The sequence below is a fragment of the Phacochoerus africanus genome, chromosome 8 (assembly GCF_016906955.1).
Source record: "Phacochoerus africanus isolate WHEZ1 chromosome 8, ROS_Pafr_v1, whole genome shotgun sequence".
NCBI classification, from domain to species: domain Eukaryota; kingdom Metazoa; phylum Chordata; class Mammalia; order Artiodactyla; family Suidae; genus Phacochoerus; species Phacochoerus africanus.
The window spans coordinates 79,326,002-79,339,070 of record NC_062551.1 but is presented as its reverse complement, the minus strand read 5'-3'; the positions used below and the strand labels follow the sequence as shown (position 1 = coordinate 79,339,070).

The 13,069-nt window shown below is 43.8% G+C and overlaps 1 protein-coding gene across 5 annotated transcripts in view; it reads left to right on the top strand.

Moving 5' to 3' along the window:
- USP48 (ubiquitin specific peptidase 48) overlaps positions 1–11,549 on the top strand; it is a 63,499-nt gene extending 51,950 nt beyond the window's left edge. For all 5 annotated transcript variants that reach the window (XM_047792328.1, XM_047792331.1, XM_047792329.1 and 2 more), the window contains 5 exons: positions 2,943–3,098; positions 5,271–5,396; positions 7,074–7,122; positions 9,985–10,011; positions 11,009–11,549. In XM_047792328.1, the coding sequence (XP_047648284.1) occupies positions 2,943–3,098; positions 5,271–5,396; positions 7,074–7,122; positions 9,985–10,011; positions 11,009–11,031 (381 nt within the window). In that variant the 3' untranslated portion in view covers positions 11,032–11,549. The remainder of the gene's footprint in view (positions 1–2,942; positions 3,099–5,270; positions 5,397–7,073; positions 7,123–9,984; positions 10,012–11,008) is intronic.
- Positions 11,550–13,069: the final 1,520 nt, after the last annotated feature.

Here is a 13,069-nt window from a genome sequence, read left to right as displayed (position 1 = left end):
TTAAGCTAGGTATGTGTTCTTATTTCTGTCATTTCTGTCATTTTAAGCCTTACTTTTCAGCCTCATATTTAGAAAAGTCTTAAACCTTTTCAAGTGATAATACATTTATCTAACTAAAGCTAACTTTTTTGAATGTCTAGTTTTACCCATTGCATTTTTTTTTTTGAATGTCTGGGTTTTTTTTTTAAATTTTGAATGTCAGTTTTTTTGTTTCTGTCTTTTTGCCATTTCTTGGGCCGTTCCCGCGGCATATGGAGGTTCCCAGGCTGCGGGCTGAATCCGAGCAGTAGCCGCTGGCCTACACCAGAGCCACAGCAACGAGGGATCCGAGCTGCGCCTGCAACCTACACCACAGCTCACAGCAACGCCGCATCATTAACCCACTGAGCAAGGGCAGGGACCGAACCCGCAACCTCATGGTTCCTAGTCGGATTCGTTAACCACTGCGCCACGACGGAAACTCCTCCCATAATTTTTTTTTTAATACTGATTTTCTTCTGCCTTCCTTGTCACTGTTTGGATGTTAAAGTATTCTAGAATATTGAATGTATTTTTGTCCTGCTAAGAAAGTGTAACCTTCTTTTTTGAAAAGAGTAGATAGTTCCACAATAATGTCAAGTGCTTTCAGAATGTCCTCAAGCATTTTCCTTTTCCTCTTTTTTTGCCTTTTTAGGGCCACACCTGTGGCATATGGAGCTTCCCAGGCTAGGGGTCAAATCAGAGCTGTAGCCACTGGCGTATACCACAGTCACAGCAACACCAGATCCTAGCTGCTGCATCTGGTACCTTCATCACAGCTCATGGCAACACCAGATCTTTAAGCCACTGAGTGAAGCCAGGTATCGAACCTGCGTTCTCATGGGTGCTAGTCAGGTTCATTTCCGCTGAGCCACAACAGGAACTCCTTCAAACATTTGCTTTGTAGTATATTACAGTATCTCAATACATAGCTCTGTAATTGTTCTTTCAAATCCCTGTAATATGAAATGATGCGTTTCTGTTTGTCCTTAATGGAGATGAACAAATCCCCTTTCCTCTTTGCTCTAAGCTAGATCAACACAGTTCCTTTGACTTTGACCTTATCTACAATTTAGGTTAATAATGCACCCAGAGTTGGATATTACTTAGGTAATTGAAAGCCTTCTAAAAGCAGTGGACTGGTTTTTGTTAGATAAGTTGGATTTAAATTCTATGGATTTTTTTGAAAAAATAATTCTGGGAAAAGCTTTTAGACCTAAACCCATTTAAAATCAGTCATTAAAAAATATATCTTGCTTAGTGCTCAGAACTTTCTTTTTTTTTGTTTGTTTTTTTGTCTTTTTCTAGAGCTGCACTCACGGCATATGGAGGTTCCCAGGCTAGGGATCGAATCAGAGCTGTAGCCACTGGCCACAGCCACAGCAAGGCGGATCCGAGCTGCGTCTGCAACCTACACCACAGCTCACGGCAATGCCGGATCGTTAACCCACTGAGCAAAGGCAGGGACCGAACCCGCAACCTCATGGTTCCTAGTTGGATTCGTTAACCACTGCGCCACGACGGGAACTCCCAACACTTTCTTTTTGTTACTGACATGGAGGCTAACCATAAACTGCTGAGAACTTTAATGTGAAAGATAGTACTTAAGACATCAAACTTAGTTTAAATTTAAACAGGACATGACACTGTGCCTCTTGACATGATTACAAAGTATGTAGCTTCACCTCTGAAATATTCTTGCAAAAAATGTTTGACCCAAATGTAATCTAATATTTAGAAGTAACTTCCAATTTACAGAAAATACTAGTGTCTTTTTACAAAGCAACAATAAATGCCTCATCAAGAGGTTAAAAGTCAGAGTTCCCTTATGGTGGGTTACGGACCCAGCAGCGGCTTTAGTTTGATTCCTGGCAGGGGAGCTTTCACATCCCGTGGGTGTAGTCACAAAAAAAAAACAAAAAAAACCCCAAAAAACCCCCCAAAACACTCAAGGTTCTTTTGCGAACCAGGCCAGGGAATGAATGAAGCAACATTTTGAAAGTAATCTTTTCCTTTGGTTTAATTAAATCTGGATGAGCGGCCAGGCTCTGGCTCTGGCTTTCGTAGTTGTCACTGAGTGGCAGCTGTGCATAAGCAGAGCGGGTTAGGGGGCATTATGGACACAGATGCCACATACTCATCATCAATGGAGCTCAGAGATTTACAAAGCGGAGAGGATCAGGAGGTAAACACAGAAAAGCCATTTGTTCGGGATGATGTTCCACTGGCTAGGTGCTGTACAAGGAATGATTCAGCTCTAGCTGGGAGAATAAAGAGGCGTGTGCCTCTAACATAAAAAAAAGGTGAGGCTCAGATCCCACGTTGCTGTGGCTCTGGTGTAGGCCAGTGGCTACAGCTCCGATTCGACCCCTAGCCTGGGAACCTCCATGTGCCGTGGGAGTGGCCCAAGAAATGGCAAAAAGACTAAAAAAAAAAAAAAGTTTAATACATATAAATTAGGATTCAGGTTCCTTACAAATTAATTTTAGTGAGCTCAAACTTTTTCACTTATCACAATTTTTTCCTGATTTAAGGTCAAATTTCTCATTTTGCTCTCAACTTTTTCTTTTTTTAAGGCTGTCCCTGGGGCATATGGAGGGTTCCCAGGCTAGGGGTCAAATCAGAGCTGTAGCCCCTGGCCTACGTCACAGCCACAGCAACGCCAGATCTGAGCTGCGTCTACAACTTATGCACAGCTCACAGCAACGCTGGACCCTTAACCCACTGAGTATTGAACCTGCAACCTTCATGGTCATGGATACTAGTCAGATTCGTTTCCGCTGAGCCACAACGGGAACTGCCCTACTCATTGTTAGCTAACACTGAATTTCAAATGATTAGCAGTCAAACCCCCTTTTGCTTTATATGCACTGGTGCAGTGTGGATAATTTCAGTGCTTTCTGTTTTTCGTGTCTTTATTATAGAGCAACGGAGGAACAAAGCGGCAGAAGATATCTCATCAAAATTATATAGCCTATCAAAAGCAAGTTATTCGGCGGAGTATGCGACATAGAAAAGTTCGTGGTGAAAAGGCACTTCTTGTTTCTGCTAATCAAACATTAAAAGAACTGAAAATTCAGGTGAAGGAAATGTCGCGTCTGTTTCAGTATGCTCTGGTCTCAGCACCTTGACTCCTTCCTGCTTTGCACCTAAGTTTGTATATGTATCTGGGCCTTCTTTCAGGGTTGTCCCTTTAAAGTTGTCTGTTCAACAGAGTTGGGCCATTGAGAGAGGGCTTTTTTCATTTTACAAGAATGACGGCAGGGTCCTCATAAAGTCATCTTCTATTTCAGAGTATTCAGAATTAGCCAAGAATCTTTCTGTGAAGATGGAAAATGTTTCAGGGATTCTGAAAACTTGTGCAAGTTCTGAGCAACCAGTAATAATGAGAAATAATCAGAGCCATTTAGTTCCTTACACGTCGAGGTGGTGGTTGTTGAGGGTTTATTTTAAAAACCCCAGCCCCCAGCCCCACCCCAGATTGCCTTCGCACATCACCTCAGTGTGCACAACGCAGGCAATTGTGAAATGCCTCCTGATACTGTTGTTTCTTGGTAGCAGTAGTGAAATACTATAAATGAGGGTGCCAGTGGCACATCACAAAACCCAGGAAAAAGAGGCTGTTAAGTTCAAGATGTCCATGAAAAAAAAACTGGACCCTTATCTGTTTTAGTCTTTGCTACAGATCCCAAAAGTTGACCACTTTTCCCTCTTTGCTACTTTCATGTGGAATAGTTTACTGGTTATGCATTTTTCCTTGTTGCTGATATTTATCGTTGTAATTGAGCAAAAGTATAGGCTTCCTTTGAGGGTGCTATGTGTTCCAGAATGTCCTGAGAACGGTATTTCCCGTGGTTGAACCCCCGGCTCTGAAAATAAATGTGTTGGCGTAATATCTTTGCTCTGTTACTGTAGCTTTTACATCCGAGAAAGCTTGTTTCTATTGCCAGCTTTTTGCCTGTCAGTGGTAAACCTCGAACATTCAAAACCTTTAAATTAGAAAAAGAGCCCCTGTGGATAAAGATATTTTCAAAGCCCATGCTGCTTTTATTGTGGTGTGCCATTTTTAAAGAATAAATCAAAAGTGAGCCGAAGTAACCTCTGTCTCAGGCATGTTACCTGCATGAATGAGGTGTTAGCAGGCTGCAGCTATTCCCAGGAAACCCCCCCAAATGAGCTCTTGGATGTCTCCTGCAGTGGCCTTTTTCTCTTCTATCCTTGCTTCAAGGACCTCTGATCGAAACAGGCCAAAGAATGAGCAGTGAAACGTGCTTTCCCCTCACTGCTCTGAGGTGAGAGCTTTGAAAGCTCCCACCAGACAAGACCTTTTTGCCCAACCACCCAGGCACGGTCAGAGCTGGTGTGGGATGCATGTGATCCTCAGCTGGTGGTGGTGGGTGACTTTTTAAACATAGCAGGGCATTTTTTTATGTTTCATAGAATCTTTTCTCTAAAAAAGGTAGAGCTAGTATGGTTGCTTAAAACCTTGATTAGATGGAGTTCCAGCTGTGGCTCAGTGGTAAGGAACCTGACTAGTATCCAGCAGGACTTGGGTTCTATCCCTGGCCTCGATCAGTGGGTCAGGATCCCACGTTGCCATGAGCTGTGGTGTAGGTCACAGACACAGCTCAGATTTGACATTGCTGTGGCTGTGGTGTAGGCCAGCAGCTGAAGCTCCAATTTGACCCCTGGCCTGGGAGCCTCCATATGCCACAGTTGTGGTCCTATTTAAAAAAATAAAAAGAAAAGAAAAGAAAAAAGGAAGAAAGAAAGACCAAACCTTGTTTAGGCAGAATTCATCCACCTGTGAGGCCATAAAGTAAATGTAGTACAATTTGTTCATCTCTCGGTTAAAGATAGTCTTACGAAAGGATTTGGCGTGGACTCAATTACTAAAAGGATGTGGAACCTGGATATGATAGGAGCAGCCCTGAGAGCCTTTCCAGAGCCTTGTACCCCAAGTTGTCAGCCCGTCCCTTCCTTCTGCTCCTTTGATTTCTGCACACACCCACCTGCGGGTATAATTGCCTCCTCATTCTCAACCAAGTCTCCTAAGCAAGGTCCGAGATATATTGGGATTATAGTCTCAATAGGAATGTAGCATATGGGCTGACTGCAAACCATAGTGTATCTTTTGTTATTCTGAAGTCTTTTATTTCTTCTTTAGAAATTGTGCATTTTCTTATTCAAATAGGCTGTAAGTCTCAGCATTTTGCTTCCTACAAACTTTGTCTCTTTTTCTCTTGGCCCAGATCATGCATGCATTTTCAGTTGCTCCTTTTGACCAGAACCTGTCCATTGACGGAAAGATTTTAAGTGATGACTGTGCCACCCTCGGAACCCTTGGCGTCATTCCTGAATCTGTCATTTTGTTAAAGGTAGGCAACACTCTCTCCTGGAGGGATTTAGATGGTTGGAGTATGCGTATGCTGTGTGTAGTGGTTGTTAAGGGTGCGTCAGGTCCTTGGCAGCGTGTGGTAGTCAGCTCCTGCGGTGAGTTTTGCTGCCTCTACATACAGTCTCCATCTCTGGCTGAGCCCTGGGAGACTTAGAGGAGGTCATGACCTCATTGGGCCTTGTGGGGATTTAATCATTCCTTGTAATCAAGGTTTAACCTCCTCCCTGACTTCTGGAACAGCATATTACTTAACCATACACCCTTCTAATATTAAAGCATTTCCGCCTTTCCTCTCAAAATTACCAGCCAGTCAAGCTAGGCGATGAGCATAAGATAGGAGGCTTGGCAACTCTGGGTCGCCTTAGTGGAATTCTTATTCAAGGTATGGAAACTGGCTTTGAGTAGAATGGATTTAGGAGAGGTAGCTGGATGGTAGGGCCTTCTGACACTTTGTCAGTTTGTCCCAGAACCAGCCTCTAATGAGGCTGAGGACCTGGTTTTTTGTCACTTTCCTTTGCCTCATTTGGTTCTTGGTGGTTGGAAGCATCCCCCTTGCATGATGTGGTAGAAGAATTGTCAGAGTTCTGAGCTGTGAAATACGCTTTTCGCCCCCTAGGGCCTCAGTTCTGGTCAGATAAGAGTTAGGCCTGGAAACAATGGTGCAGACCCATATCTACCTCACCACACACACACACACACACACACACACTCACTCTCTCTCCCTCTCTCTCTCTCTCTCTTGTCCTGCTACCGCCCCCCGCCCCGCCTTGCTTTTCTTGGAACTGTAGGTTCTGTGGAACTGTTTTCAAAACCTGTTTGTTTTACTCCTGAGGACCTGGTCCTGAATCCTAGAAACGGCCTGTTTTTACCTCAGATGGGCAATTAGAGTCCATTCTGGCCATTCTCCTCTTTGCCCGCGCAGCTCACCCCACCCCACGCTCAGACTTGCCACTGGTTCTGCCTCCAAAAGGACATGATCTTGGTGGTGAGGAAGGATTAAAATAGGTACATTTTTTAACCTAACTGGCATTTTAGCAGGACCATTCTGACTTTTTTATTTCTACCAACTCACAATGCTGTCACCACTGACACCTTAACTCATAGCAATTAAATCAGCATTTCGTAACCTCAGACAGTTCAGACATTTCCCCATCTAAAGGCGTTTGAGGAGTTCCCATTGTTGCTCAGCAGGTTGAGAATCTGACTAGTATCCATGAGGATACAGGTTCAGGCCCTGGCTTTGCTCAGTGGGTTAAGGATCCGGCATTGCCATGAGCTGTGGTGTTGGCTGTGGCTGTGGCTGTAGCTCCAATTCGACCCCTAGCCTGGGAACTTCCATATGCCCAGGCTTCCAGATACAGCCCTAAAATGAGAAAAAAGGAGCACCCCATTGTAAATCAGCTATGCTTCAATTTTTAAGAAAAGGCTTTTGAGGGGCAGGAAGACAATGCCACTTCCATTGTGCAATCCGGGGTTTATGGGGATGGTGAGTCAGGGCTTGCTTGTTAATCCCGGACATGGCCAGCCGTGGCTTGGGCCCTGGGCACCATTTGTATTTGTGTCTTGGAGGAGGGATCCACTGGTCAACTCCTGGGGAATGCTCCCTTCCTGACTCCCACTCCCTCGTAGTTTTGAATTGTCTTCATTTGTTTTCTAGGCTGATGAACCAATTGCAGATTATGCTGCAATGGATGATGTCATGCAAGGTAAAGACCAATTTGTATCAGGAATTTGTTGGTGAACTTGTTAGAGGAGGGTGGGATTATAGTTATTAAAAGTTTAGTTTACAGCTTACTTTTAACTTTGAAAAAAGCTTCTTCATGTTAAAGTAGAATCTTACATTATTGCTCTTAAAAGATCATAGAGGAGTTTCCGTTGTGGGTCCGCAGGTTAAGAACCCAGTATGGTGTCCATGAGGATGCAGTTCAATCCCTGGCCTCACTCAGTGGGTTAAGGATCCCAAGTTGCCACAAGCTGTGGCGTAGGTCACAGATGCTGCTCAGAGATCTGTTGTTGCTATGGCTGCAGTGTAGGCAGACAGCTGCTCCTCTGATTCGACCCCTAGTCTGGAAACTTCCATATACCACAGGTGCAGCTATAAAAAGGAAAAAAAAAGATCACAGAAGGAGAGAATGGTTTGCCTCTCTTCGACCTGTTGTAGAGTTCGTGATTCAGTTCTTTGAAGAAGTTAAAGTAGAAAAGTGAGAATGAAGTCCTGTTATATAGGGAAACCTCTTTGTTCAAATACTAGCGGCCCATCCCTTACCTCCCACAGTGGAGGGAAGAGATTCTGCTCTGGGGAAACTGGGGCAATTTAAGAAAATAGTACTTTACACTTAAAAAGGTGGAAATGGACAGCCAGAGGGCACCAGAGTTGAGCAAAGAGCATTGGACCCAAAGATGTCAATCAACAGACTTGAGAAAAGGAACCCAGAGGAAATAAGAGGACTTAGGAAGTAAAAGAACGCTTGAGAATTACCTTAGGGTCTGTATGTAAGGAACACTCAGAGGACAGAATTCATGAAAATAAAAAACAATGTTTACAGGGGCCCAGTACAATAAGTGGAAATCTAGGGATAAGATCACAAAAGCATCTAAAGGTCACTGTTGTGGTGCTAGGCCAAAGAACTTCTACATGCCACAGGTGCAGCAAAAAAAGAAAGAAAAGAAAAAAGACAGACTGGAACAGTGTCCAAAAGTATTCTGAGGAAACGTGAATTCCAGTCTAGAATTAATTGTAATTAGACACACTTTAGTCTAACCTCACACTGGATGGCTCCTTGAACACATTTCTCACCATTGCATTGAGATACTCTGGCAAACAAGAGAGTTAATTTAACATAAAAGAAAGAAGTCAACAGTGGAACCCGAAAACAGGGATCCAGTATAAGGGATAGCTGCCCGAGGAGATGGTGGCGGGAAATTCCAGGAGAGAAGCCTGTGTCGGGCCATGAGCACATCTGATCTAGATGGGAACAGTGGGTGCAGGCTTTCTCCCTAGGGAAAACGGGAAAGAATAGATGAGTCTTGAGGTTTACAAGGCTTTAAGAGTTTACACTTCAGGAGTTCCCGTTATGGCGCAGTGGTTAACGAATCCGACTAGGAACCATGAGGTTGCGGGTTCGGTCCCTGCCCTTGCTCAGTGGGTTAACGATCCGGCGTTGCCGTGAGCTGTGGTGTAGGTTGCAGACGCGGCTTGGATCCTGTGTTGCTGTGGCTCTGGCATAGGCCGGTTGCTACAGCTCCGATTAGACCCCTAGCCTGGGAACCTCCATATGCCGTGGAAGCGGCCCAAAGAAATAGCAAAAAGACAAAAAAAAAAAAAAAAGAGTTTACACTTCAGTTCGAAGTAGTACAAAGAAAATGAAATAGGAGTTCCCGTCATGGCTCAGTGGTTAACGAATCTGACTACGAGCCTCATGTTGGTTCGATCCCTGGCCTTGCTCAGTGGGTTAAGGATCTGGCGTTGCTGTGACCTGTGGTGTAGGTCACAGATGCAACTCGGATTCAGCGTTGCTGTGGTCTGGTGGCTCTGGCGTAGGCCAGTAGCTATAGCTCCAATGAGACTCCTGGTCTGCGAACCTCCATGTGCTGCGGGTGCAGCCCTGGAAAAGACAAAGAGACAAAAAAGAATATGAAACACAAATAATGCAGCATTTAATAACCCCAGAAAGGCTTAAGTCGTACTAGATAAGAACTATAACCAAGGTACACCAAGGAGCAGTATTAATGGAGTAAAAAGCTAATGTTAAATTCTGGAGATCAGCTTGACAAAAAAATGCCACCATGTCAGGAGGATGGTAAGGGGGCAGGTGGTAGAAGAATTAAATTTTTGGAGTTCCTGAAATGTGTGGCTCAGCATAAATGAATCAGACTAGTGTTCCATGAGGAGCAGGTTCGCTCAGTGGGTTAAGGATCTGGCGTTGCCATTAGCTGTGGTGTAGGCCAGCAGCTACAGCTCTGATTCAGCCCCTAGCCTGGGAACCTCCATATGCCGCAGCTGCGGCCCTAAAAAGACCCAAAAAAAGGTGGGGGGGGGGAGCAACTAAATTTTTGTCTTTCAGTGAGAAAATTATCAGATTATGTATTAGCAATGCCAGCAAGTTGTTTAGAAATACTGAGTTTAAATACCAGAAGAAATGGCTGCAAGGACCAAAAGTGGTTCCTTTCTCCAGGCCACACCCCTCCAACTACCCCTGTCATGTACCATTTTAGCTCCAGTTACCACCCTTGTTCTCCCTTGTTATTTATTTATTTATTTTTTGAATGGTCACATGTATTGCTTTGATCAGAAATAAAAACAGAGAAAGATTGTCACTTGATTATTATCCATAACTTCAAGTGAGGGAGTTCTTTTGTGACGCACCCAGTTAAGGATCTGGTGTTGTCACTTAAGGGTTTGGGTCGCTGCTGTCATGTGGGTACCATCCCTGGCCCAGGAACTTCCATATTCCATGGGCTTGGCCCCCAAAATTATTTTAACCTTTTCATCTGTAGGTATTGAAGTGAACTTATAACTATCTGTAGCAACAATCTTTTCAATTTGGACTTTTTTTTTTTTCTCCTAGTGTGTATGCCAGAAGAAGGGTTTAAAGGTGAGTTACATTTGTCATGTTTTGTTCATGAATGTCAAAGTCATACTGTAATTTTCTATTAAAGTGAAGCCTGTAATTTGATTTTAAAATTTAATTCAATCTGAGTCTCACGAGTGAAATTAATTTTAGTTAAGTGCATTTTTTATTCAAGCTTCTTCATTATCTGTTTCAGTACTCAGGCCTCTGATAGGGCTTGTGTGTTAGACATATCTACTGCCAGATGTCCATTCTGCTTTTCCTTTCTCATTTCAGGGGGAAGTTGGGGAATTAGCTAGTGGCATTTTGATCTTTATAGTTAATCTTTTCCCAGTTCCTCCTATTAGAGTAAAACAGTTTGCATGTTACTGATAAGAATTAGAGAAGAAATTGCTGAACTGTATTAGGTTCAGTGAAAAAATTTCATATATCTACTTAGAATTAAGGCCTTTCTTAGATGAGTACTTTATTTAGGTGGATAAATGGCAGGGCCTCGTACTGCATCTTGGCCACTGTAGCCATGCACACAGCTGAATCCAGACCTTTGGCATTGACAGATTTAACTTTTGATTCTTTGTGGCCGAGGTCCCAGCGGGTTGTGATTTTGCCGAAGAATGAGTTTGAATCAAATACCAGGGGTTCTTTGCTAAAGCGAAGAAGTGAGCCAAGCTACTGGCCTAAATAAAGCCTCTCTCTCAGTGCGGCTTTTTGTCTCCCCATTCCCACTACAAAGAAATTCCTGATGTGGTTAAAACAAAGTAAAAGCAAAAAAAAAAAAAAAAGTTCTTTATGAAAATGGCCATCAAATGAAAGCATCAATAAAATCTGATTAACTCGTGTAAAGATAACGCCGTGGGAGCCACATGGCTTTCAACAGAAATGTGCTTTAGCTGAAGCCTAGAATCTGCGGATGTCAGTGAGTTGGATATTTCCTGTTGGTGATGCAGCCTTGGCAGATGGGGTACATGAACTCTGACCCTGTAGTTCATCACCGCACCTCCACTTGTGTTTCTTTTCCCAGGTACTGGTCTGCTTGGACATTAATGTTTTGAACACTTGCTGACTGCTAAGAAATGACCAGAAGGGAAGAGGAGTTTGACATGTTAGGGCACAGAAAAAGTGGATCTAAGAATTAAAGCGTTAGAGGACTCTTCCAAAAGGCAGAAAACCATTCAAAAGTGACTGTCCCACAATGCCTTATGTCAAATAAAGCAGATTGCACTGAAGGCCATCAGACTTGAAGGAAATGTTTCAAATTTTATATTTAAGGGGGGTGGTGGGAGGGAGAAGGGCAAGTAAAAACTGAGAAGGTTTAGTAGCAGCATCCGTAAATCATGTTTACATATGAGATTTATAGTCACAGGAGGCAATACAGTTCTGTTCTGTTTCCTTGCTCGAGTTTCATACCAGATGCACTGGTCCATAACAGACTTATATCACCGTAGATGGGACGACAGTCTGCTCTGAACTAAAAGTCCTTCTTTAGAGACATAACCTGCTTACCAATACCTGTCTTTGATTCATATTTTACTTTCAATAAAGCATGAAAGTGAAGAACTTGCCAAAATTGTGAAGTAGTGTCTTCAGACATCCTCCTCTCCGTGTCGGCCCCTGCGTGTCTCCTGAGCCTGGGGGTTGTGTCTCATTCTTGCCTAAAATGGCTTTTTACTTTCATTCCTTTCAGAAGGGACGGTGCGTGTTTTTTGCATGGGGTAGAGTCTCCTCCAGTTTCACTATTATTAAAAAGTGGGAGATCAGGTAATCCTTGCCCTTCTGAGAAATCGGACCAGCCTATCAGAAGAGTAAAATGCCTGAAATACGCTATAATAACACAAGGTTTTTGTATCAAGTTTCTTCTTCCCATCCCCCAAGTCTGCCATTTCTTGTATCACCCTCTGTTCTGAGATGCCCAGAGAGAATCAAAAAGGAAAAAAGCGGGGATGGAGTGTGCCCTGTTATCCAACTCAGGACCATTGTTGACTAGCAACACATAAAACCAAAGCAATAGTAGGAATATTGCAGGATTTTCAAATGGAATTTAAGACTGGAGTGTGTTTCACGGTACCGTGCAAGTTTAGGGTATGTATAGGCCTCTCCTGCTAACACTTTATTTAGCCTGGGGTTTTTGCTGATTTCTTTTTTTTTAAAACCCCCCCCCTTTTCTGAAAATTGAAATTGAAATACTGAATGGGGGAGGCAGTAACTTTGAGGACCTGTGACCTTGGCAGCATCCCTTTTGCATCTCTCTTTTTATCAGAATAATTATGGCTGTTTGGTAAAATTACAACTTCTTGCTTGTGTTTGCCCACTGTTTGCATTGTCTTTCAGTCTGTGCCCCCCAAGGCGTCAGGGGGTGTTTAATGAGTCCCTGTGAGCCTGAGGTGCCCACAGGACTCAGACCATCCTAGGAACTCGGGTCCCACCTTGAGGTCGGCACAGGGAGAGAAAGGACTCAGATCTTGAATAGCTAAACGTGATTTTTAGGTCTTAGCAGCTGTGCCACCCTCCTCTCCCACCCCCCCCACACTCCAACCCCCATGAAGCTGGCACATAAAATAACATCTCAAGCAACTACTGTTTTCCCAGGGCAAAGGCTTTCTGCGAGTTGGCTTAGTGCTTGATGCAGCTGCCCCCCCCTCCGCTGAAGAAGCTGTTTGACTGGAGAAGGTTCTTTCTGGGGATTGACATGACATGTCAGTAGCCCCCAGAAATCTTTTTCCCCCAGTTTCCTGTTAATAAGTTTTTAAATGTGTTACTTGAGTCTTTTTTCCCTCATGCAATAGTACAAAATAACAACCCAGTACTGGTTCCTTTGTCCATGAGGTGGGAGCGGGGTGGGTCCCGTGTTAATTAGCAGGTGGTTTTCCTCCTGCCCCCACAGCTTCACCCTGGGCACTAACTACTCAGAATACTCTCTGTGGCCCCATAGCACCAGCCGAGCTGTGAAGCTTTATTAGAAATGCAGGCTCGGAGTTCCCATGGTGGCTCAGTGGTTAACGAATCCGACTAGGAACCATGAAGTTGTGTGTTGGATCCCTGGTCTTGTTCAGTGGGTTAAGAATCCGGCATTGCCGTGAGCTGT